Genomic DNA, 27772 nt, shown 5'->3' on the forward strand with positions numbered 1-27772 from the left:
CTGCTTCCTCTCGAAGGTACTCGAGAAGATTGCGCACACCCAGATCACGGAGTATCTTAAAATCATATACTCGACCCCTTCCAGGCCGGTTTCAGAAAACACCACTGTACAGAGACTGCGTTATTAAAAGTGATCGACGACGTACGCATGGCTATTGACAAAAAGAAGGTGACGATTATGTTGCTGTTTGACTTCAGCAAGGGCTTTGACGCCATCTTACCTTCTAAGTTACTATCTAAACTACGACAGTTGGGGTTCTCTAGGGCAGCTCTCATGTGGATTAAATCATATTTACAGGGGCGATCTCAGATGGTAATTTCGAATAAAAACGGAACCTCAGAGTGGCTTGAAACCAATCTGGGAGTTCCACAGGGTTCTGTGCTGGGACCCCTGCTGTTCAGTCTCTACGTCAATGAGCTTCAAACAATACATCTTTTTTACGCGGACGACCTCCAGATTTATCTACACACCAACAAAGATAATTTTCTGGACGGCGTGGCTCGACTAGCAGAAGCGGCACGGCTGGTTTCTGGCTGGGCGGGGGGATCCGGTCTGCGACTCAACTCCGGCAAAACTAAGTCCATATCTTTCGGTTCCATGAAAAACGTTAATGATATTAAATCATGGAACTTGCCTGGGGTTCCGTTGACGGGCGGAGTGGTCGGTCACGTTCAGTGATACGGTCGTGAGTCTTGGCGTTGTATTGGATAGCAAACTTACTTGGAAACCGCAGGTGGATGCTATCACGAAAAAAGTCAACAAAGCCCTGTATATCCTGCGATTTATCAGGGGCTGCACCACTGAGACTCTCTGCAGAAGGCGTGTTGAGACACTGATACATCCGCACATCGACTACTGTACGGTAACCATCCTGGACGCGCCAAATGAACAGAGAATACGGTTACAGAGACTGGGCAATTCATGTGTGAGATTCATCTTCGGGGTTAGAAGGGATGAACACATCAGTCCCTACCGGAGGCGTCTTGAATGGCTTCGCACCGATTCCAGAACACTCTACTTTGAGGCCATTCTACTCTACAAACTAATTCGGATTGGTGAACCCTCGTATCTGGTCTCATTTTTCAGCAAACACAAGCCGAGACCCTCCGGTAGGGGGGTTCCTCCGGAGCTGAGCATCCCTACCGTGAGCACTGAAACCGGAGCTAGGGCCTTCCAGGTCCAGGGAGCTCGGTTCTGGAACTCTCTCCCTTCTACTCTGCGGAGCCTACCTTCACTCGCCTCCTTCAAGAGGGCACTGCGGCGGCACTTGCTGGCCGCCGAATTGTGGCAACTCTGGGCCCTCTGGTGCTGCTTATTTTTGTTTTTGTTTTTGTTTTTTATTCTCGTCAGACTCGGTCTTTGGCCGTAACCTAGTTTAGTATTACAGCAATGACGTAGCCAAAAATCTTGTGCAATATTTTTCTTTTTTGTAACGGAGGTGTTATTACTCTTTTAGGCTTTTAAATATTTTAATTGAACTGTGATATTAAATTGATATACTTGTGATAACTACCTGGCTACTGTGATAAGGCATTGTGATATCTGCGTGCATTTTTCTGTGTTTTTTATTTATTAGTGTATTCTATGTGTATTTGTTATATTATGTAATAATTGTATGTATCTTACCATTTTGCCGTGAAGGCGAATAACGCCCTCTCTCTCTCTCTCTCTCTCTCTCTCTTAATTGATGAGCAGGATCGCCTGCTCTCACACTGGAAGACAGACACTCCTTTCATAAACGGACATGACCTTATCACGGCCACTCTCGACGTACGGATTCCACGCCATGTACCTAAAATATACTCTTACAGACACTACAAGGGAATCTGTGCTGAGAGGCTAAGGGACTTTCTTGGTGCATGTGGCTGGTCATCGCTCGCTACTTCATCACTTGACGAATGCGTTGCCATCCTAAACGCTAACTTAACTAACGCCATTAACCACCTCGCTCCATTAAGTACTGTGACTCATGGACCGAAACGTCACCCGTGGTTCACCACGGCTCTTCGTGACCTCTTGAAAGAACGAAACTGACTCTACACAGGGTTTCGCAGATCACGTCTCCCTCTAGACCTATATTTCTATAGATTAGCGAGGGATGATACTCATAGACAGGTCGAGGATGCCAGGCTGAATTATTACCACTCACGCCTGCCAACCCTGACTGATGTCGGCGAGATCTGGAGAGAGCTTGAGAAGCTTGGAATCACCACTCCCAAAGAGAACATCTCGTTTCTCCATTGAAGACCTCAACATGCATTTCAGTGGAATTTCCAACGATCCGCTCGCTCCTGCTGTTGAGGACTATCTGCGTGCCCTAGAGAGTATGGATACCCCAGATCACTTTAATTTCAGGGAGATAACGGAATCGGACGTCCTGGCTGCAGTAACGCACTTTGACACTTAGGCTAGAGACAGCGATGGCATCCCACAGGTTGTCATTCACAAGGCATTGCCAGTACTCGCTCCTCTACTCCGTCATATTTTCAACCTGTCATTGAGTTAGTCATGCTTCCCTTCTGACTAGAAGATGTCACTAGTGCGTCCGCTGAACAAAGTCAGCTCACCAACAGCTCTAACTGACTATCGTCTGATCTCCCTCCTCTGTTTTCTGTCCAAGCTGGAGTGGCTAGTGCATAGGCAGATTTAGAGTATCTTGAGTCAAGACTCTTCATTGACGATTTTTAGACGGGTTTCCGCACTGGACACAGTACACAGTCTGGCTTAATAAAGCTGACTGATGATGTCAGGCTTGGAATATACAAAAAGAAGGTCACACTTCTTCTTCTTTTTGATTTTAGCAAGGCGTTTGACACTGTGTGTCACGCCAAGCTCCTTAGAAAGCTAACCTCTTTCGGCTTTTCTAAGCAGGTCATCCGATGGATTGCATCTTATCTCACGGGCAGACAGCAGGCCGTCATTGGTGACGACAATCAACTATCCTCATACCTTCCGCTCAATACGGGAATCTCTCAAGGATCCCTACTGGGCCCTCTACTTTTTGTACTGTACGTCAATGACATAAGCCTCTGTCTGAACGTGGATATTGCACATCTGATCTATGCGGATGACCTGCAAATCTACACCCAGTGCCACCTCGAGGAGCTTGACTCCTGTTCCGACAGAATAAGAGCTAATGCCGAGAGGATAAGGTGCTGGCTGAGCAAAACAATCTAAAACTCAATGTCCTCAAAACTAAGGCGATCGTCCTGGGCTCGCCCTACTATATCAATGCTCTACCTACAATGGCTAACATCAATATAGGGAGAGCCCGGGTCGATTTTGAATCTTCTGTGCGCAGCCTGGGGGTCGTGCTTGACTCCAAACTAACCTGGAAAGAGCACGTAACACAAGTTTGTAAGCGTGCTCACTCTCTTATGTATAGGCTATACTTTTTTTAGCAAACCAAGCACTTATCTCTCATACAGTCTCATACATCACCATCATTAAACAAAACTACAAACACACATACACACACACCCACCTTCAAGCACACCTACACACATATCCTCAATCCAATTAAACTTTAAATTATGTATTTGTATATACAAGTACTGTACAACACATTGTACAGCAAATAAATAATCTAATCCAATCTCTCACTCTGGTGAGTACTGTTGACAGCTCTGCTGATTAGGCTTTCTTTTTCTGCCGCTTCTTGCCTCCGGGCTCCTTACTGTTATAGATAATTGCATGCTCCATTTTGCAACCTTCACGGAGATATATAAACCACCGGAAGCTGCAATTTTTCTCTGTCACCTTTTCTATTTTAAACTTTCTGCACGGCTGCTAACCTGCAAATCTGCTTGGCATGGTTTTTTACTTGCACGGCGTCTCTTTCTCTTCACAATCAACATCGTGGCGACATCTGCTGCATCGTGGGAGAACCATTAAGGCGATGTCACACCGTTCGAGGTCGGTACTTTCACGTTCTCTCTACTAACACCCCATCTAGCCGTTAGAGTCATAACAACTATTCTTTCACTCCGTCGATATCTTATCATCCTTCCACAAATATCTTATCGACTGTTAGTAAGTTATCGACGAAAAATGAGTGCAAACGGCGAGAAGAACGTGAAAGTACTTTTTCAACAAAGCAACAGCTGCACGGAAAATAGTTCGCAGGCTCCGTGGCACTGTTAACAGCGTCGAGAGAGCTATGTTGTACAGTCCCCTCCCCACTGCTGCGCATCGCGCGCCCGTCTGTGCGCAGCTTCCCCTCTTCTACGCTACAGCCTGACTGACACTGTGACGCACGTGTTTTTCTGTGCGACGTTTGCGAAGTCGGGTGAGCTTGATCAGTAGGCCAGTCAAATTAGGTGTTTTCGCTGCAAAAATTCCTCAAAGCGATTGTGCCGTCACCAGCAACAGGCATAACGGTCCGGTCGATATAGTAGCGACCCAGGGTCTCTGCTGGACCGCATTGGCGCTATCGTTGCGGGTAATACTCTTCCTGTCAGCACCGGGGAGCCACCTCTAGCTCCGGGCGCTGACAGGTGAATTTAGGAGCACCAGGCGTACATGCTAGCAGAAGACGCCGTATAATATTGTTGATTCTCTAATGCATTTATCTTTAATGCATCCGAGAATCAACTACTCAATAATTTGTGTTGTAAGCGCGTGTCGGGGTTCTAACGACACGTCGCAATTTCTAAATTTTCACCACTAATACATACTTGTAATTCGTTATTATATTCTTCATCATTGTAATTATTTTCGATACTGATTATGTAATTCATTCAATCTCAATACATTCAATAATAAAACACTTTCTATGTTTTTAAAGCTCTTGGTTCTGTTTAGATTTTTGGTAATTTTTGGTGACTTAAAGCGACATTTGTATTTATTGTATAATTCTAACGAATTAATAGGTCTTTGAAATACAAGAATGTATATGCAAATAATTCAGAAATGGATTTTGGAAACTTGAATACTGCAGCTTTTGCCAAACCTTTATTCAATTCTTCATCAGTACTAATAATACCTCTTGATAAGCTAGCATTTTCATATTTATCTAAAATAATTCCATCCACAGTACGGATATCTGCAAATGATTGTGCACCACGTACATGTAATAATGAAAGTCGTAGGAAAAGTCCGATGGAAAGATGTTGTTATTTAAATTCTATCACTTTAGATAAATACCAGAGATATATTATTTTAACATATTGAAACAAATCACCATATAAAATTTTATCTATCTAAGTATGATTGTTTTCAAATGAAAGCAAATACAAAATTTCCAAACAAGTAACCGTATCATTTAAAATTTTGTTTGCACTTTTATTCGAAAACTATTATATTCAAAGAGCTAAAATGTTGCATTTTGATTTGTTTCAATATGTTTTAAACTATTTATTTAGTTAGCTTGATCTTGAGAGTTACAATTTTGATTTTGATATTTTGGCTTTAGCATCAAAATCTTTAAAGCATATAAATATCCAAATCAAAATTATAACTTTTAAAATAAAGACAACTTAATATAACCCTACTGAAAAAATTCATCTCGTAATATCACGCAATTTTTTTAACCAAATTATCATGTGATTATCATGGGATAATTACGCGATTATCACGTGATATACAATAAATATTAATAAATATTATTTAAAATACTGAAAACAATATTCATAGGTAAAAAATGATCATTTAACAATAAATAAAGAGAAAATAAAAAAAAACTTTCTTAGATCGGGATTTGAACCCAGAACTTTGGCGTGACAGCCCATTGCTCTATCAACTAAGCTGTTTGCTTTCTTTGACGCCTAACGCTGTAACGAGCGCTGAGATTTCGAATCTCGCGCGATAAGGACTAGACTCTAGTAGACGACTTCAGTGGCGCCGCTGACAAGGGATTTTTCTTGCGAGGAGCGGGAGCGCTCTCAGACTGGATTTCGCTTTGACCGTGGATACATCCACGCAACAATCCGTGAGCCAATAACTGCACCCGGCGCACAAGTGTGTTTATCAAGCTTCGAGTGCCTGAAGGGACGCCTCCAGAATCACCGCAGCCCGCACCTATTTCTGGAAGCCGTCATCGGTTGGGAGGACGAGTAGGCAGCGTTCGGCCAGCGACCGAGTAAGTACGATTCTTTTCGATACCCGGGGCAAAGCCGTTGAAGGCCGAGATTCGTTGCCACTGAATCATCGGCCCAGCTTCGCCTGTAAAACCGCGCTCTTTCCTCTCGCATTCGCGCGCGCTCGAGCGTCATTGTTGTAACCTTTTGTATCACGACTATACTTTGACAATAAATATACGTCATTTTTTTTCAATTACATGCGAGTTTTCATTCTTTGTCTGATTCCCGATTATTTTGATTGACTGTTTACCCACGGATACACGGAGGAAAGCGTCGTGCTCCCGGCGCACCACGCATTTGCATCGAGCATCGGTAGGCCAAAGCACTGGTGATAGTGCTGCACGCAGCGGCTAACGTCTACTTACTATCACCCAAAGAACCTTCTCGAGGTGACGTGCGGCATCTTCACAGCCGCACGAATTGTCTGTCGAATGCCTCTTACAGCGCGTAAAAGCAATTGATATATGCAGATAATTGTTGTCTTTGAACTTTTTTAGCAATTTTCTATTCCGAATAAAAATAATTTAACTATTTATTTTATTTTTGTTTATTTATATACGTTTCAAATAGAATATTACTGAAAAAGTTCAATGATAAAAATAAATATCTGCATACAGAAATTTTTTTTATGGGTTATGCGTTAAAGAAAGCAAACAGTTCAGTTGACAGAGCAATAGATTGTCACGCTGAAGTTCTGAGTTTAAATCTCGATAAGAGAATTTCTTTTTTGCTTCTTATTTTTGGTTGATCATCTATTTTTTATTTATAAATGCTGTTTTTAGCCTTTCTATTAATTTTTAACGACATTTATTATAAATCATGCGATAATCGCTTGATTATAACGCGATCATAACATGATTATCATACAATTATCACGTGATTATCTCGTGTTTTTTTCAGTAAGGATAGTTCAAACATGCCGAAACAAATCTCCATGGTAAATTTTAATCCTCTAAATGCATAAGTTTATAATTGTATTGCTTTCTCCAAGAGAAAGCTTTGTGATGGTGAAAATTTCGATATCAAAGATTTTGATAAGTTTCGATGTTTTCGAGGTTCCTGAGTCAGGAAAAGTGGTTTTTGGAAAAATGTATGTCTTTATGTATGCAAGTATATATGTTCGTGTATGATGAACCGATTTTTTTTTTTACATGGCATTTGGAACTCGAAAGTTCATCGCCTCATCTACGCAAGCCTTCCACGCTGCCATATCTTGTGTCAACCCCACCCAAGATGCACATCTCCGATCGACACCCACCCGTCCTATTTCTACTAGATCCGCTTTTACGTTGTCCTCCCATCTACGTCTAGGTCTACCTAGAGGTCGCGTTACCATCGGCCTGCCCTTCATGACACGCGCTGCCGTACGGTCGTCTCCCATTCTCGCTACGTGCCCTGCCCATCCCAATCTGCGCGATTTTATTATTCTGTTAATATTTGGTGACGCGTACAGATTGTGTAACTCATCATTGTGTAGTCTCCTCCATTCCCCGGTTTCCTCATCTTTCTTCGGCCCGTATATTTTTCGCAAGACTTTATTTTCATATACCCTAAAACGGTTGTCCGCCTGCTTAGTGAGAGCCCACGTTTCGCACCCGTACAGAACCACCGGCAGTATTATTGTCCTGTATATTCTTATTTTAACGTTTTTAGACAACAGCCTCGACTTAAGTAAATTACTCACGGCGTAGAAGCAAGCATTACCCGAATGGAGTCTCTTATTTATTTCGACATTAATCTCGTTTCTATCATTTATGGTCGTACCCAGATACCTGAATTCGCTAACCTTTTCAAAAGTAAAATTCCCAACTCTGAGATCTTCCTCCCCTCTGCAGATGCCTAGCTTATCCACAATCATGTACTTTGTTTTTGATTCACTCACTTCTAACCCTGTATACTCCACCGCTTTTATGAGGATTTCCGCGTTTCTTGCTACCGTTTCCCTACAATCCCCCAGTATATCCAAATCATCTGCGTAGCCTAGTATCTGCGTTGTTCCATTAAGCGTTGCGCCCATCTGGCTAACCTGCATTTTTCTAACGGCATACTCTAACGTTAAGTTGAACAGCATCCCCTTGTTTTAAACCATCGCGTATCATGAAGGGTTCTGATACATTACCGCCTACTCGGACCTTTCCCGTGCTTCCGTTCAGACAAATTTGAATTAATCTCACGAGTTTTTTCGGTACACCGAGAAGTACTAGAATTTGATACATTTTGCTTCGCTTAATAGAGTCGTACGCTTTTTTAAAATCTATAAATAGTTGGTGTATGGTTTCGCAAAATTCCCACTTTTTCTCTAACAACTGTCTTATGGTAAACATTTGATCGCTCGTCGATCTGTTGCGCCGAAATCCGCACTGATAATCTCCTACTATATCTTCCGCGAATGGAGTGAGTCTTGCTTGTATTACATTTGACAGAACTTTGTAGCACGTTGCTAAAAGTGAAATACCCCTATAGTTATTGCAGTTTGTCTTATCCCCCTTTTTAAAAATCGGTATAATGATAGATTCCTTCCAATTTTCGGGTATTGTTTCATTTTTCCAGATGGCACATACTAGTTTATAGATTTTGAAAGTGAGCTCGACGCCCCCATATTTGAGTAACTCAGCTGGTATAGAGTCATTTCCCGCGGCTTTATTGTTTTTTAGTTTTTTAATCGCGGCCTCTACTTCTTGGTAGCTCGGTTCCTCCACGTGGGGTTCAGCAGTGTGAATTTCGTCCCCTAATTCTTCGCTATTTTCGTGCACGTTTAATAATTTATCGAAATAATTTTTCCACAGCGACAGTAATTCGTTGTCATTTGTTACGAGGTCCCCGTTTTCGTCCTTCATCAATTGCGCTCTACTCCTAAAACCCTTTCTGATGGCGTTAATCCCTCTGTACATTTCGCGGGGGTTATTTTCCTTACTGTTAGTTTCTATTCTCCTAGTAAGATTCTTTTGATACTCACGCTTCTTATTTCTGTAGATCGCGCTCGTCCGCTTCCTTACGTTAGAATACTCTTCTACGGTCCTATCGCTTCTATTTTGTAAGCTATCTAATTTAGCCTTTTTGCGCCTTTCAAACCAGAGTTCGCACTCTTCGTCAAACCATGGTTTGCTCTTTGGCTTTTTCTTTTTACCCAGTACTTTGTTCGCGGCCTCTTACCGTTTTTTCGATGTCCCCCCATAAGCTATTCGGTTTGTCATTCCCCTCCGGCGATGTGTTTGCTTCTTCAAGTGCCTGAAACCCGTTATTAATTTCTATCTGGTACCTAATTCGCTCTGTTCTATCTTGTAGTTTCTCAATATCGAAGCTTTCTACCTTGTTTGCTCGCTTACTATTTTGATTCGCTACTAGTCTAGCTCTTAATTTGGCTACTACTAGGAAGTGGTCCGAGTCGCTATCTGCCCCTCTGTAAGCCCTTACGTCAAGAACATTAGTATGACGCCTTTTTTCAATGAGGAAATGATCAATTTGGTTCTGTGTGGCCCCGTCCGGCGATGTCCACGTTGCCTTGTGTATGTTCTTGTGCTTAAAACACGTAGTTTTGATTATAAGATCTTTTGCCGCCGCGAAATTTATGACCCTAATACCGTTATCATTGCTGGCTTCGTGCAGGCTTTTCTTACCTATAGTAGGCCTAAACATTTCCTCCCTACCTATTTTAGCATTGAAATCGCCTAATACTATTCTTGTGTCGTAAGACGCGAACTGGTCAATTACCTGCTCTAAAGTTTCGTAATAGAGATCCTTAGCTTCTTCTTCTTTGTCCTCTGTAGGACAGTGTACATTAATAAATACATATCTATACCATTTCCCTTCGATAATGATGTGCGAGAGCCTATCATTGACGGATTTGAAACTTTTAACCGAATGTATGATGCTTTTGCTTACGAGAAATCCGGTGCCTAGAGATCCCCCACTCCCGGCCCCATACAGGTACGTGAAGTTACCCGATGCTAGTACTCCGCCATCTGGCCACCGCGATTCCTGTATTGCTACCAAATCTAGATTGTACCTATCAGCTTCCTTTACGAGTTCTTTAAACGCACCTGCTCTGTATAGACTGCGAACATTCCAAGTTCCGACCCTTAAGTCCCTTTTGGTTCGGATTTGATTTTTTTGAGCCATGATGTTATGTTAAACCCGCGCGCTTCGGATCCTGTTCCGATCGCAGGTGAGTCCACCGTTCTAGAGGTGATAACCCCCATACCTCTCTAGAACTAAGTATGAGAGCTTTCCGACTTTGACGAGGACAGTGTCAATTCGTCGTCAGACACACTACGGTTTCATTCTCGCATCCTAACGCCCCCCTGCAAGGCAGCGCGCCTTCGCTGGCATCGTTACCGCGTAAGACCAGGTGACGAATCATTCTACACATCCCCTTTGGGGGCAGTTGTCATCGCTCCCGCATCCTCCTTGGCAGCAGGATTTTTGCCCATTTTTGTAATGTGTGAGGAAAGAGATAGATTGAGAGATAAGAGATAATGTGAAGTGTTTTTGTTGTTGTGGTGCTTGCGTAGCGTTTCTAGATGAATGCGTTCGACAGTGTGGGCTCATCACACCCACGCCTGTTCCTATCGGCTGTCCGCGGCTGCTTATTCAATTTATTCGCAGCTAACCTCTTTCTCAGGGGCTGTTCCTCTATCCGCAACCTAAGGACGCGCTGTGTAGTGGTGATAGGCACCCACCCGTCCGATCTGGACGACAACGCCCAAGACCCGCTTAGGGTAGCGGCATTGTAACAGCATTTACGAAATACAGTTTCATTTTATCACAATTATTATCAGAATATTTCTAAGTGTGTATCCTACGTTTTAAGTGAAATCAATACATATTTTAAGTGTATCTAGACGATATATTACCAGTACAGTTATTTGTCGCTGAAAATACCTATCCACGCTAATCTATTATATTTAATATTGAAGCAGTATACTCCTAAAGGTAACCCATTTGATTATTATATAATATAACGATTTTTTCATACACCTGTATAGGTGTCTGACCAAGAATCCGCTACCCTTACCTCCTTCTCCCGCCACGCTCAATCGAGTCACTAGTGCAAGCCGCACGGTACTACGTGACCTTAGAAGGCGGTCGTGGGGGTCAAGCCGATTCGCGAGCGCTGATTGGCTGGGACGTGGCGGAGAGAGCGCGCGTCGCCGCGGCGGCCGACGCGGTGCGACACTTCTTGCTTGACTGTTACCCGAGACGCACGTATTGAGTGAAGTCGTGAGTGTCGGGATAGCGCGTACGCGTGTGCAAGGAGTCGAGAGAGAGAGAGAGAGAGAGAGAGAGAGAGAGAGAGAGAGAGAGAGAGAGAGAGAGAGAGAGAGAGAGAGAGAGAGAGAGAGAGAGAGAGAGAGAGAGAGAGAGAGAGAGAGAGAGAGAGAGAGAGAGAGAGAGAGAGAGAGAGAGAGAGAGAGATTAGATTAGATTAGATTAGATTTATTTGACGTACAATATGTTGTACGATAAATTGTATACAGCAGCAATAGTAGTACAGCAAAAGTGTGTATTGTGAAAGTATGATAATGTGAAGATGGGTCAAGCGAGAGTGTGTGAGTGTGTGCGTTTGCGTGAGTGTGTACAGGCGTGTGTGTGTGTGCGTTTGAGTGAATGTGTACAAGCGAATTCAAGTGTTTGTGTTTTCAAGCTCAAGAAAGTGCTCTTTAGCTAGTCTCTTGAAACCTGAGACAGATGTAGTGTTACGAATGTGAGATGGCAGGTTGTTCCATAGGTATGAGGCGCTGATATGAAACGAGTTCCTCAGCGTCTCCATCGCGAATGTCGAAATATCCAGAGATATCACCTCCCCCCTAACAGGCCGAAATGTCACGCGGAAGTCAAAGTATGCCAGTACGTATGATGGTACGGCTGTGTTAAACATTTTTCTTAGGAAACAAACAGTGAAATACTTCCTGCGTCCGGCAGTGGTTAGCCACTGCAACTCCCGCCTGTATGGGGCAATGTGCTCATCTCTTCTTACACCATAGATGTACCGAATTCCTGTATTCACGAGCCTCTGAAGTTTTAGGTCGAGTTCCTGCGTCAGGTCACAGTATACGAGGGAACAGTAGTCTATAAGAGGAAACAGGAGGGCCTGCACTAAGTGCTTGCGCAACCTGAGATTGGTGCTTTTCCTGAAAAAGTAAAGCCTGTACATTAGTGTGTGAGCACGCTTACACACTTGTGTAATATGCTCCCTCCACGTAAGCTTAGAGTCGAGCACCAATCCCAGATTACGCACGGAAGATTCAAAGCTGACCTGGGCACCCCCTATGTTAATGAAAGTGTTAGCTGTTGAGGGTAATGCGTTTATGTAGTAGGGAGAGCCCAGGACAATTGCTTTAGTTTTAGCAACATTAAGTTTTAGCTTATTCTGTTCAGCCCAACCAGTAATCCTCTCAGCATTGGCACTCATCTTGTTTGATAAAGAATTGAGCTCTTCGAGGTGGCATTGACTGTAAATTTGCAAGTCATCCGCGTAGATGAGATGGAAAACATCGGTATCAAGGCAGAAACCGATGTCATTGATGTACAATGCAAACAGCAGTGGACCCAGAACGGACCCCTGCGGAACGCCGATGTTGAGACGCCGAGGAGAAGAACGTTCGTTATTGTCACCAACGACGGCCTGCTCTCTACCAGAGAGGTAGGAGGCAAACCAGCGGATGACTTGCTTTGAGAAGCCGAAGGTGGATAGCTTTCTCAGGAGCCTGACGTGACACACAGTGTCAAACGCCTTGCTAAAGTCAAAGAGAAGGAGTAGTGTTACTTTCTTTTTGTTTATCCCAGCTCTGGCATCACCAGTTAGCTTAATTAGGCCAGACTGAGTGCTGTGACCAGTGCGGAAGCCTGTTTGAAGGTTATCTAGTAATAGCCTTGATTCAAGGTATTCTGAGACTGGCCTATGCACTAGCCACTCCAGAGCCTTGGAGAGAAAGCAGAGAAGTGAAATCGGACGATAATCAGTCAGGGCTGTTGGTGAGCTGACTTTGTTGAGTGCGCGCACAAGTGACATTTTCCAGGCAGATGGGAAGCAGGGTTCGCTAAGGGACAGGTTGAAAATATGACTTAGTAAGGGAGCAAGAACCGGCAAAGCTTTTGAGATGACAACCTGTGGGATGCCGTCGCTTCCCCTGGCCTGAGTGTCAAAGTGCGATACCGCAGCCAACACGTCCGATTCCGTTATAGGTTTGAATTCGAAATATTCCGGGAGGTCAAGACTTTCCAGGGTAACAAGATAATCCTCAACAGCAGGAGCCAGCGGATCATTTGAGATCGCGCTGAAATGCGTGTTGAGTTCATCTGTGGTGAATCTAGATGGTAAGGGGGCCTTGGTGGCAGAAATTCCAAGTTTCTCCAGCTCTTTCCAGATCTCAGCAATATCAGTCAAGGTGGACAGGCGTGAATAGTAATAATTCAGCCTGGCCTCCTCGACTTGTTTGTGAGCATAGTCTCTAGCTAATCTGTAAACGCGTCGATCTGATTCGAGCCTGGAGTCCCTGAAACGCCTGTAAAGTCTATTACTCTTGGATACAAGGCCACGAAGAGCCGCAGTGTACCACGGGTGACGTTGTCGTCCTGGAGTCACAGTCCGCAATGGAGCGAGGTGGTTGATGGCGTTAGTGAGGTTAGCGTTGAGTAAAGATATGCAGTCGTCAAGTGATGAGGTGGTGAGAGATGACCAGTCACAGTCGCTAAGAAAGTCTCTCAGCTTCTCAGGGCTGATTCCTTTAAAGTTTCTGTATGAGTATGTATTTGGTACGTAGCGTGGAATCTGTACGTCGAGAGTGGCCGTGATAAGGTCGTGTCCGTTGATGAAAGGTGCGTCTGTCTTCCAGTATGACTGCAGGCGATCCTGCTCGTCGATTAGGCACAGATCAAGCCAGGTGTCAGAACCCTGTTTATGGTGTGTGGCACCATAGGGAACGGACGAAAGGGAGTTCTCATCAATGAAGGCCCTGAGGAAATTGGCATCTTCAGATGAGGATAGTTGGTCAGAGTTAAAGTCCCCCATTATAACCTTCGTGGAGTAGTTGTGCATGTGAGTTGTTAGTTCGTTAATAAAGTTAGAGCCTTGGAAAAAAGGAGCATGAGGTGGACGATACACAACCCCCACGAAGATGGGAGAAACTCCCTTGGCCGATATCTCACAAAAGAGGTATTCAGGCTTGCCTGGCTTGCCGGAAATAACACTAACCGTCAGAGATTTGTGTATATAGAGGGCCACACCTCCACCGTTTCTGCTTCTGTCTCGTCTGTAGAGCAGGTAATCATCCAGCGAAGGGATGGATGTCACCTTCTCGCTTAGCCAGGTCTCAGTAACAGCTATTACGTGGAATAAAGAGCGAGTGGATAAAAAGAGCCTGATCATCTCAATGTGACCCGTGAGAGAGTTCGCATTAAAATGACAGACCCTTAGACCTTCAGACAGAGACACCTCAGAACCCGATGAAGACACGGCGGATGAGCTTGATGGCGGACGTGGTGGGATGAAATGTATGTGTGGCAGCTTCATTGTGGAGTGATGTTTACGGCGAGCGGGATCCGAGCTAAAAAATTATCCAGCTCGGCGTCGGTGGTAATGACGGTGGCACGCTCGTTGTCATCGTTGCAGCGGACGAACAGTCTCCCGTCCCTGACGAACGTTCGGCAGCCCTGCCTCCTCTTGGCTTCCAGCCTAGCCCGTGAACGCAGCTTGTGGACGTCGGTGGGGAGTAGCTCATTGATGTTTATGAGCCCTTGGTGGTCAGGGCTCAGAGCTTTGGCTTCCTCCATCACGGTTGCGTCCAGCTCGTTGGTGTGGAGCTTGCGTTTACGAGCTTTGGCAACGACGATTGCTCGTGCTAGTGCACTCGACGAGAGGGTGACGGCCAGTGGTGGCAATCTGCCGTCAGAGAGATTAGATTAGATTAGATTAGATTAGATTTATTTGACGTACAGTATGTTGTACGATAAAAAGTATACAGCAGCAATAGTAGTACAGTAAAAATGTGTATTGTGAAAGTATGATAGTGTGAAGATGGGTCAAGCGAGAGTGTGTGAGTGTGTGCGTTTGCGTGAGTGTGTACAGGCGTGTGTGTGTGCGCATGAGTGAATGTGTACAAGCGAATTCAAGTGTTTGTGTTTTCAAGCTCAAGAAAGTGCTCTTTAGCTAGTCTCTTGAAACCTGAGACAGATGTAGTGTTACGAATGTGAGATGGCAGGTTGTTCCATAGGTATGAGGCGCTGATATGAAACGAGTTCCTCAGCGTCTCCGTCGCGAATGTCGGAATATCCAGAGGTATCACCTCCCCCCTAACAGGCCGAAGTGTGACGCGGAAGTCAAAGTATGCCAGTACGTATGATGGTACGGCTGTGTTAAACATTTTTCTTAGGAAACAAACAGTGAAATACTTCCTGCGTCCGGCAGTGGTTAGCCACTGCAACTCCCGCCTGTATGGGGAAATGTGCTCATCTCTTCTTACACCATAGATGTACCGAATTCCTGTATTCACGAGCCTCTGAAGTTTTAGGTCGAGTTCCTGCGTCAGGTCACAGTATACGAGGGAACAGTAGTCTATAAGAGGAAACAGGAGGGCCTGCACTAAGTGCTTGCGCAACCTGAGATTGGTGCTTTTCCTGAAAAAGTAAAGCCTGAAGACTCAGAGAGACAGAGAGAGAGAGAGAGAGAGAGAGAGAGAGAGAGAGAGAGAGAGAGAGAGAGAGAGAGAGAGAGAGAGAGAACAGGTGTGAGAGAGCGTTGTGGAGAGTAAGGCGAGGCGAGAAGAAGACGTCCAATCCGAATCCTGACGAAGCCAAGGCGACGAGGATCGTGGGGAGACGATCTAGCGTCGTCAAGCCAGTCCGGACTGAGAAGGCTAGGGAGAAGAGGTGCAGAAGAAGAAGACGAGGCGAGGAAGAAGACGGCCAGAGCCGGAAGCAGCCGGAGAACAGCGACATTCACCCGAATTGTAAGTCGAAACTTACTCAGGCTGAGCCCTGACCTTTGTCCGGTGTGCCGCTGCGGTAAGTCGAGTGTGAGTGAGAGAGAGAGAGTGTGTGAGCAGCATAGCCGAGAAGAAGTAATTCGAGAGAGAGAGAGAGAGAGAGAGAGAGAGAGAGAGAGGGAGAGAGAGAGAGAGAGAGAGAGAGAGAGAGAGAGAGAGAGAGAGAGAGAAAAAGAGAAGGAGCGCAAGCGGGCCAAGACGACCGAGCGGCGTGAGGAGGCAGCGAGACTCAAAAGAGTGTAAGTGCGAGCGTGCGTGTGTGTGTGTGTGTGTGAGCGGCAAGGTCGAGTCGGCTGTGAAGCCAACGGCCGAAGTGTGGAAGTCGAAGTCGAGTAAATAAAGATTTGACTAGAATCGAACGAGTTATTGTGATTTCCTTCCCCTTAAACACCGGTGTTAAACCCGAACAGCGGAATCCCCGCGGAACTCCCTCCGAGATCCCCCTTAATAAAATAATAGTGTCGAGGCTTCGGGGCGAGGTTGAGACGCGAATTTTCACCCCTAGATTGGCCACGTCACACGAACTGCTGCAGGCACTAGAACATCTGCTGTATGATGTCACACGGATGTCGTCGATGTACGCGTAGCAAAAATCTAGGCCACATAGCATCTCGCCGACGAAGCGTTAGAACGTCTACGCGGCGTTGCGCAATCAGAAACTAATGAACGAGAATTCGATTAGTCCGAATGGCTTTATGATGGTGGTCTTAGCGATGTCTTCCTCGGTGACCAAGATTTGGTTGTACAGGGTGTTTCATTTTAATCCGACCACGACAAAAAACCATGGAAAAACTAATTTTAACGAAAAATGACCTTAACAAAAGTTGAAGGGGGTAAAGGGGGCCATCAAATGACACCAACACCTTTGACCTTGAACTCGATTTTCAAGGTCATTTGGGGGTCATTGTATTTTTTTAACGGGAACCCCTATTTTTGTCCTCGGAATACGGAGCAGCGGAAAAAATTACGTCGGAAATGGCATTTCAAGTTTGCCTTAGTGACCTTGAGAAGGTCAATTCAAGGTCAAATAAGAAGCATCAGCCTAAGATTGTTTTCCTTTCAATTTTTTCGTCGAATTATCATTTTGTTATTGTAATAAACATTAAGAGAATAATTGACTTAAAATGTGATTATGCTTTGCTGACTTACCCAGAAGCCGCAGAGGTTCGCAACCTGATCCCTAATGCTTGTAGAGACGCAGATGATATGGAAATTGAGGTTAATGCAGACAGAAATAAGATCGCTGTTTGCGTAACGCAAAGTAATGTGCACTTGGACCGCCTTGGCAGCAGAATCGAAGAATTGATGGACTATGTCAAGGACAGGAACAATTTGCTTAACCAAATTAAAGATCTTGCACCAATTTTTAGAGCAAGATATCGGAATCTCTGCATGGCAGATGATAAACGAATACTCAAGGAAAAAATTCGAGAAAATAAACGACAATGTCTTAAAAAGTTACAGCACGAGGTTGAGCAGTATCTTTGGGGGGCGACCATACCAAGTAGTAATGAAGAACATGAAGGGAGGTTATATTCCCCCTCCTAAAAGCCCGTGATTGCTGGACCGTATTGTGACTACGCTGTTTCCTCTTCAACTGGCAGTAACAGCTATCCCCGAAGCGGAGACAAATGACGAAATCATTCGAACAATCACCACAGAAGAATTACTGGCTATATGCAAAAGAGTTGGGAATAGCAAGGCTTCAGGCCTGGATGGCATACCCGATATTGCATTGAAACAAGCTATACAGGTACGCCCCGATATCTTTGTGTGCCTGTACAATTTATGTCTCGAAGAAGGGACGTTTCCTTATAACTAGAAGAAGCAACGCCTGGTACTACTACCAAAAGGATGTAACGTTTCTACTTTTCCCGGTGTTGGGCAATCAGTCGGATCCAGGATTTCGTTAGGGAAAAAGGTTAAGTACAGACTCTGTTTGTATGATTTAACAAAAACAAATATGCATTCGGTGTCTAAATTAACAATGTGAGTGAGTGATGTTAAAGCCCACCTGTAACAGAAATCATATATCGCGATTGTTAGGAAGATTTTGTCTGTACAATTTAAGTAATTTCAATCAGCGCGGTTACAATATTTTCGATGTTACTATAAAGCTACGGTGCGATTACAATTATGCGGATGCGGCATCGGTGATTCAGTACGGTATCTTGTTTACGGGGCGGTGACGGGGATTTGAGGTTAGGTTTGTGTTTGGTTGCGATGGAATCGTGTGCGCACGGCTACGTCGATCCTAATGCGCCGTGTGATTACGATTTCGGTCGCCCTCTGTACGCACAGTGGCAGTCGAATCGATATCACGGTGTTTTGAGGTTAGCCTCGGACTTGCAGAGACGTGTGCGCACGATTTTGCGGATCCTTGTCGCTGGCCTGTCGTTCTGATTTCCTGGATATCTCGTGTGCTCACGACGATAATCAGGAGGATTGGGGTACGGAAAAGACCCGCAACCGTGTACGTGTACGTTATTGTGCGTATATGTCGGGTGGGTGTGTTCGCGGTGCCCAGTGTGCTTTGCTCCCGCCGCCTGGCGCGTTACGACTAAATTGCTTGTCAGGCTGCCGCGGCCGGCGCTCATGCGGACTCGCCTTCCGATCGTTGCGCGCACGCGTTCACTTCGTGTCGTGCGGACTCGCCTTTATGTCGCGCAGCTTACTTCGCGCCGAGCCTGTTGTGGCCGCCCTTGCGTATGTTGAAGACATGAAGAAGCTGCCTCATACAGACAACCCTGCATGCTGGACACCCCGGGCAAAATTTTAGAGCGCATAATCGGCGTTAGAATAGACCAAGTCATTACAAAGCCGTGTCGGAGGGCCACATATACACGCGTGTGTGTGTGTGTTTTTATGTGGCGTAGGCAGAGCAGAGGGAGAGCAGTAGGATCCCCACAGGTACTATCGTTGAACAATACTTTTGTGGGGCTGGTTAACTAGCCTATTTGGCTTCTCTTTTGAAGTTTGACATTTCCATCCATTTCCCATCCACCAAGTTGATCAGGGGTTCAGAATCATACTCGTCTTCTTCATTCTGCATCGTCCAGCCATCTGCTTCCTGCAGCATCGTTTGGTCGTTTACTTCAAGCAGCATCGATCAGCCATCCTCTGAACATACTCAACACCGACACCTACGTTTCTCTGCATGGAATGAGGCAGTCTGGGCTCAACTAAGTTACCTACGTTCCTCAGCATCGGTCTAAGGAGCACTTAGAGGTATTCTACCCGAGCTCCTTTAATCTTTTTCATTGCCATTTTATACGATCGACCCCAAGCGTCGTGTTTGACCTCGTCCCGTAATTCCCTAAAGCATTGTCGCTTGTTTTTGCGTTTTTATTTTTAGGTTTCTTTAAGCGTCCTTCATTTCTTTTTCGCAGGTATCTACTGTTTTCCAGCCTCTTCCAGTTTTATAGTACTTTTTCCTCGCCTGTTGTTCCCGTCGTCTAGTCCTGTGGCACTCCCTACGTGCACTTTCAACCACGTTGTCCCACCAGTATACTAGTGGTCGTCTACAGTTGTGCACTCTCCTTTGCATAGCCGCGTCACAGGCTTGGGTTATATTCTCTATCACCTGTTTAGCCTTGCTGTTTGCCGATCCTAGCAGTTGCATTTCTTTCAATGCAAACAAACATCTCTTTATCATTATCCTTCGTTTTTCAACTCCTTTGGTCCTTGTATTCGCGCTTATTCTCTGCTCTAATTTTTTCACCCCCTTATTATGGCCCAGTGATTGCTATTTGTGTAGTGTTCACTCACGATCCACGTGTCAATTGTGCTAAGTAGACAGCTACTAACAAAGGTCAGGTCTACAATAGATCCTGTGTGTCCTTTTATGAAGGTGTAAGTGCTACCCTGGTTAACCAACACTAAATCTAGGAGACCAAATGCTTCCAAGAGTACCTGTCCTCTTTCGTTAGTCCTTTGACTGCCCCATTCTATGGCCTATGTGTCAAAATCGCCTGCGATAATTACTGGAATTCTTCTGGCAGAATCCTGCACGAGTCGATCTAGCTTTTGCTTAAAACTGTTTGATCGGTACATTAGGCGAGGCATAGAAGCTGTGTACGTGTATACCTGCTATTTATGCGCGGACAAAACCTCTATTACGAGTTTTCACTTTTTCCTGGACTAGCGTTCTCACATGCCCAGATCGCCGCTCTGCCAGTGTTGTCCATTTCCAATGATGGCTCATCCAAGCCTCTGTACTGCTCACATATAATGCCTATGTCTACCTCTGTCTCACAGACGTACTAAATAAGTAAGTCCTGTGCTGTCTCACAGTGATTTAGATTCAGCTGCAGTATCTTCATTGCCTTTGTCTCTTTAACTTTTTCACTGCAGTTCTGTAGACTGGGCATTGTAGCTACCAGCTGCATGGACGAGTTTCCCTTCTGCGCCTCTTTCCTGACAGAGTACGCAGTCCGGTTGTCCATTCAGTCCTTACTATTACTTTGCTACAAAACAGTAACTCAGTAAATTTTATGAATTAATTTATTAAGAAATCATTATTATTTGAAACAGATTGATCATTCCTCTTAGGACATTTAAACACATGCATTTGTATAAAAGATATCTTAGATTTTATATATTAACAATAATGTTCTATTATTTTAGGACGTGTACACTCAGCTATTGTATCAGGAGTTAATTGGGATCAACACAGCGTAACCGTAGAATGGTTCGAAAAGGGAGAGACGAAAGGAAAAGAGGTATTTTCAATATCAATTTTAATTTATCAACCATATAAAAAAGTACAGAGTATTTTTAAGAAAATACCCATACCTGTAAAGGCGAACAGTGTTACCTGTGTGCAGCTGATATTACAATATATATGGGGCATTCCACGTCAACTGAGATAGAGCTGTACCCAAAAATCCTTCTGACTTGAAAATTTTTTAAAAATCATAAAATTTGGCCTTTTTTATCTACTTTCGATTACCGAGTGGCACGTTTTTGAATTTTGATCCTAGGAAGAGCAGCACGTTCCTTAATCTCAAAGAAAATACTGTATTGCGATTGAAATGCTTATAACTTTTCACAGGAGCGGTCATTTTCAACCAGCCAGGGCTTAAATTAAAGCTCTTTTATTCTACTTTTAATTTAAATTGAGTGCCTGTTTGTTAGTTAGCGATATATATATATATATATATATATATATATATATATATTCTTATCAATTAAGACTGTTTCTTTTCCTTCTTGATTCCTATATATATATATATATATATATATATATATATATATATATATATCTAACCAACAAACAGGGACTTAGTATAAACTTTTCAAATGAAAGTGGAATAAAAGAGCTTTAATTTAAGCACTTATTGGTTAAAAATGACCGCCTGGGTCGACAGTTATGAGGATTTTAAAAAAGCCAAAACGGCACAGGCTTTTCTTTTACCCAGTTATTTGAGATTAGTTGTAGGTTTGTTCATAAGTGAAAATGCTCATAACTTTTGACCTAGGTAGTCATTTCTAACTATCCAGGGCATCAATTAAAGCTCTTTTATTCTACTTTCGTTTAAAAAGTGTATACTAAGTCCCTGTTTGTTGGTTAGCTATATATATGAGAATCAAGAAGGGGAAGCAACAGTCAGAATTGATAGATAACTAACAAACAGAGACTCAATATAAAATTTTAAATTAAAAGTAAAATAAGAGAGCTTTAATTTAAACCCTGGCTGGTTAAAAATGACTGCTTCTGTGAAAAGTTATGAGCATTTCAATGGTAATACAGTATTTTCTTTCAGGTTAGGAGAAGTACAGCTCTTTCTAGAGTCGAAATTTAAAAGAGTGCTACACGGTAATCGAAAGTAGATAAAAAACGCTAACTTTTATGATTTCTGTAAAATTTACAGGTCAGAAGGATTTTTGGGTACAACTCTGTCTCAGTTGTCGCAGAATGCCCCATACAGTAAATATAATATAATATAATAATATAAAGATACTTAAAAACTAAAAAAGAAATATACATAATCTTGGATCAGCTTATACAATATTCAACAAAAAAACAGAAAGTGGCAGTAATTAACAGTTTAATCTAATCCGATTTTTAATTAGATTTAATACTGACCGTCTACTTATATCTATTACCTTAAGATTATTTGGAAGCGCATTGTAAGTCAGTATAGCTTTGTTAAAGCTATTTTTATCACTAATTCTTTTTTCGTTTTTGGGTATGATTAAACTCTTATTTCTCGTGACACTCTTAAAAGCTAGAAATTGCGTTTTAAGATAAAAAAGTGATGTTTAAGGCTTTAAAAGCAAAAAGTTGTTTAAGGTTTAAATGGTTCTCATGTACTTTGAAACTATTCTTATTAATAATGTTTAAAATTTTCTTTTAAATATTTTGCACTAGATCTCGATTGCTCTTATACGCAACACCACATGCTAAGATTCTATAGCTGATAATACTACAAAAAAAACATAGTATATCATTTTTAAAGTTTTCGTAGACATAATGTTAGCAAGCTTATAAAAATCATATACCAGGTACTTCGTTTTTTTTTTTTTTTTAATATGTGTAGTATATGTTTGTCCCACTTTAAGTTATAATCTATGACAATTCCTAAATATTCGTAATGCTCTACTCTAGATATTAATCTTTCTTGAATTTCAATTTTAATTTGTGTCAGTACACTATTGCAATAACTACCTAATCCACATTTAGTTATAATTTATTCACTGCCAGAAAGCTATTAAAATTTTCTAAATATCAAAAATTTTCATTAAAAATTTCTAAATACTTATATAAATAAACCAAATTTTTTTACTATTCTTAGACATGGTTACCTTTATTTTGATGGTTTTAAACCTATATACCTCTATAATACCTACGTATAGTAGAGAGTCCATAACTCACTGTCCGTAAGATTCCAAAGGAACGAATGGCCCAAATAAGCTTAAACTTCAGGATATTGTTTAAAAGTACATTAGTTATGGTATGAATGAAGGTAATTATGTGTTGTGCCCCCTTAATCACTGACAAGTATCTATTCATATTATTTTTTGCTTCAGACCAAGTAACGCCCGTGGCTATAATAGCGGTATCATCTGCGTAAGACAAGATGGAGTCCAAAAGGATCTCTTTCAAAACGTCGTTTATATACAGTACAAGAAGCAGTGGACCCAGGATAGTACCCTGAGGGACACCAGTATTTATCAACAAATTAACACTTTCGCTATCTTCAATTTTAACTGTTTGATATCTCATGTCGAGGTAACTTGCAAGTAAATCCAGAGTCTGTCCCCTTATTTCTATACAATAAAGCTATTTAAGTAATAATTAGTGGTCGACAGTATCAAAAGCCTTTGCCAAATTGTTCACGCCACATGCTCGATTGCGCTCATAGCAGAAAGTATCATACGCGAATTCACTCTCCCGCCCCTCTTGGTGTGCGAAGACGCTCATGTGATCACCGATGCTCGGACCTCGCGACAGTTTTCCAGTCAGAACTGATTAAGCTATGGCAGACTACGGTACGAATTGTCTCCGAGCTAGAGTAATCGTCTCTAAGCCAATTTATTTCGGATCAACACATTTTTCCACAATCGGCGATCTACGAATATTCAGAATTCAAGAATTGTTAAATAGTTTCAGTGTCAACATTAGTGATAATATATAACGCGTTCAAAGGTTAATTCAGAGTTTTTCTTTTCCCGACAATTCCTTACGCACTCACGACGCCTACTATCCACTGCAGCTGTTCTAGGAAGCGAACCCAGTCGCACCTACAGACATTATTATATAAAACTTTGGTAATATAGTTAAACGCATCCTTGGTACTAACATTCTTCCTGAATCTAAAGTGATGTTTCGATATAATATTATACTTATGAACAAATTCATATAATCTGTTAAAGATGATTCTTTCAAAGATCTTTGCAATATTTGATATGAGTGAGATCGGCCTGTAATTGTTGATGTTATGTTTCTCACCTGCTTTATACACCGGGACGATTTGAGCCTTTTTTAGTGCGTCTGGCCAAATCGCTTTTTTAATACAGAGGTTAAAGATATGCGTCAGAGGAACCACAATATGAATACTAATAACCTTCAAGGTTTGGCTTTTTTTTGTCAACTCCTCCGCTTTTTAGCTTCATATTGTGTATTATATCTTTAACCTCACTGTTATTTGTTGGCTTAAGAAATATTGAATTTGCATTAATATCAGACAATTTAATTTCAGTATTTTTAGGTTCACAATACCATCACTTTAATTACGGCCAATATCGCAGAAGAATTTGTTCATTATTTTAACAATCTTTACTTTGTCGTTGTAGTCACTTAGTGTTTCGTCGTATTTAAATTTGACATCTTTAATAACTTTATTTAAAATTTTTAAATAATGTTTGTATTCGTAATTAAGCTGTTCATTGTTTATATCCGGTTGCCATAACTTATATAAAAGCTCCTTTGTTTTGCATGATTTGATAATAGCTTTCGTAATCCAGCTTTTTCTACCATTGGGTTCGCGTTTATTTTGCTTTAATTTTGATAATTCAACATATTGAATGATTTCAGACAGTATCGTGTCAGTTGCCAAATTAAGATTCTGCATCAGTGTAATATTATTCCAGTTTCTGGATTGAGCAATCATATTTTTTCTTGTATTTCAGTAACTAACTACTTTAGTAGAAGGTTTTCCATTTTTATTAGTTTGTATTTTTCCTCAATGTCGATATCAAGTTCGTCTTGGGCTGTAACTGATACTTCACTTAAGGGGACAGAACACCTTTAAATCCTGAAAAAAAGAATATGATCAAAAATGACAAAATTAAAGTAAATCATTTGAAATTTCTTTTAGTGATATTTAGTATAAATACCTTTAACTTTACCGTGATAAAACTTTAATTATCCCTGCTGGCCCATTGTGGTACTCGGTACAATGTTTTGTGAATTTTTCCACTGTCTGTAGGAATTCAAGTGTACAAATGGTTCTTTTGGGCTAAATTTCCAGGCGGATACTTTGTACACCTGTAGTTTTAGTATGAATGCAGGGATTTTGATTTGAATGCTTAGAAATAGTTGGCGATGAAAATACTGATTTTTTTCGTTGATTATGCCACCTTTTTGGGTATAAAACATTTTCTAAACATTCAAATCACAATTTTCAACTAGACAATTATAATGATATGCAGCATCACAAATGATAAATATCACAGTATTTAATACTTTCCGGTTATGACAAGTAAATTACTGACGCACTTGTCAGGGGGCAACCGCTCTCCCGCAATGTCGGAACTCGTTATTTAAAAAGTACTTACAACTATACTAAATAAAATAATAAAACATTATATCAGTCTAACGAGGAAGTGTTAGACTGATATCCTAACCTCAAAATCGAGTCGACAGATGCTCGTTTTTCGGAAAAATACGGTTTTGGAATGCCGCAAAGTCGAAACATATTTTTTTTTAATCCCTCAAACACTATATTTTGTGTATTTTTTACCGCTGAATCCGAATTCACCACCAAAATTGACTAAATTAATCAAGCTCAATCAAGATGTGTGTGTATGTGTGGATAATATAAAAGGTTCAACGCTAATATCAAAAAGTGGTTAGTAAATAAATAATATACACATATATACCATTAGATATATTTTGATCCTGATATTTGTTATAAATATCACAAGGTGAGCATCTTTTTGGCGACAAAGAAATTTACAAATTTTACCTTTTAATTCGGTTTTTGTAATAATTAATTACTAGCAAAAAATGCTCGCTTCGCTCGCTATTTACAAATTAATTGTGATGATATTTAATTATTTGACGTGTCATTATTAAATATACTATTAAATATTAGATGTACCCACGATAGTAGTTAATTCTTGTGGAACATTTTTGAAATGCTCCAATCAGATTGCTAGATTGATAAATTCTAACCAATCAAACGCATAAGAATTAATTACCGTCAAGTATAAATGAATATATTTAATACAGCCAACATTCTATAAAAGTAGTTATAGCTACAAGTACACAGGACCGGCTTTAAAATTATAGAATATAATAGAAATAAATTTTTAAAAAATCTAACAATAAAATAAAATTAATTAAACGTTTTTTTTATTCACACTAGGGGGTACTCCCCTACTCGCCCCGTTCGCTAACCCCCATGTTCGTTGCAAATTGGTGTGCCAGTGTCTTCAAGGATAACGCGTCTTTTTTATAATAAAAAAAAATTTACTGGTTCAGAAATTTAAAAAGTAAAGCGAAGGTAAAAGAGAAAAGCAAGTTATGCTATAAAACTTTTAGTTTTTATTTGGCTTACTTTAATAACAGAAAAACATTACAATTTTCATGCCATGCAAATCAATTCAAGTTACTACAAAGTCTTCACAAAAAAATTCTTGTATTTTTTGCAAACAGTTCGTACTAATGGTAATTTTGTGAAACCAAGCAAAAAACAAACGCAATTGCTCTGGTAACATAATTGTACATGCCTTATCAAATATATAAAAAATTTCTTCATTTTCTATAATCCCATGGCTATTGCTGTTTCAGTAAAAGTTGAATACGTTTTATTTTCAAAGTTCTTTAAATCATCAAATTAGGTTACCCCTTTAACTCTGTGTAATATTAATTTTAAGTGAAATAATTCTTATTCGTTAGGAATCACACAGATTAATCTTCCTAAAGTATTAGTAGTACATTATACAACAAGGGGCGAAAATGGGCTTTTCCAAGCGAGGATGATTCAGGATGACTCATCCGAGTCTGGAAAAGCACATTCGCCCCTCGTTGTTCACCGTGCTTTTTATAACAAGTATATAAGGAAGGCCATTTTTGTCGCCTATGAAATAGATCGAGAATAGAGTTTTTCGAGTCGTCCACTACGGTGTGCGTGTATAGATGCATATATCTATATATAAATCAAAATTTTGAAAATTTATTAAAATTTAAAGAATTTTGAAAAATTATTAAAATTTAAATAATTTTGAAAATTTATTAAAATTTAAAGAATTTTAAAAATTTTTGAAAATTTTGAAAATTTTGGAAATTGTTTCAAAAGTTTTTAACGATTTAAAGCTTTAGTAAGGAGATGGAAAAAAATTAATCGAATTCCGATTCTCAAATTATTTTAGGCTTGTTCTACCTTATAGGGAGCGAAAATGGATTAATTTATACATGTATTATGACCAGGGACTCTTGCTCTACATTTTGTCTGACGCTCGGAAAACCCTATTTTCGGTCCAATTTATAGGCGCCGAAAATGGACTTTTTTATGCACGTGTTATAAAATAGTACATTATGATACGTGTGACTTAAATGGTTCTTTTTTACACGGCGCAGTTAGCACCCGAGCGTAGCGAGTACATAAAAAAGCTGATATTTCTTAAAAGTGTTTTTAAATTAATCTAAGTAGTGTTTGTAGTGTTTTTGGGGTTATAGCTTATAGCTTATAACCCTAAAAAGAAAAAAAAAGAGAAGTGATAGTGTAAATGCAGAGCAGTGAAGTTATTTAAAAAAGTGTGAATTTTAGTGATTTTAAAAAATATGTGTTAATCGAGATGCCAAGGGAAGGTTTGCGAGTACCCATCCTGACAAGAAGTACTCTCGAGGAAGAGGCAAGAAGAGGCCAAGAAGGTTTCAAGGAGCAACATGCGAGGATGAACCTGCCAACAAGACAAGACCTTCAAGTTCAGCAAGAAATATACAAACTCCAGCAGCGGAAAGAACCTCTGTGGTCAGGA

General features: G+C 41.4%; 1 protein-coding gene across 4 annotated transcripts in view; it reads left to right on the forward strand.

Moving 5' to 3' along the window:
* Positions 1–27772, forward strand: part of LOC103315959 (kinesin-like protein Klp10A) — a 435695-nt gene that overhangs the window by 26474 nt on the left and 381449 nt on the right. For 3 of the 4 annotated variants that reach the window (XM_031923908.2, XM_031923909.2, XM_032601480.1), the window contains exon 2: positions 20690–20784. In XM_031923908.2, coding sequence (XP_031779768.1) covers positions 20690–20784 — 95 coding nt within the window. Of the gene's footprint in view, positions 1–5695; positions 6080–20689; positions 20785–27772 lie in introns of those variants that run through there. The other variant, XM_032601479.1, reaches the window with a different exon arrangement.

Source organism: Nasonia vitripennis (genome assembly GCF_009193385.2).
Source record: "Nasonia vitripennis strain AsymCx chromosome 2 unlocalized genomic scaffold, Nvit_psr_1.1 chr2_random0002, whole genome shotgun sequence".
Lineage (NCBI taxonomy): Eukaryota > Metazoa > Arthropoda > Insecta > Hymenoptera > Pteromalidae > Nasonia > Nasonia vitripennis.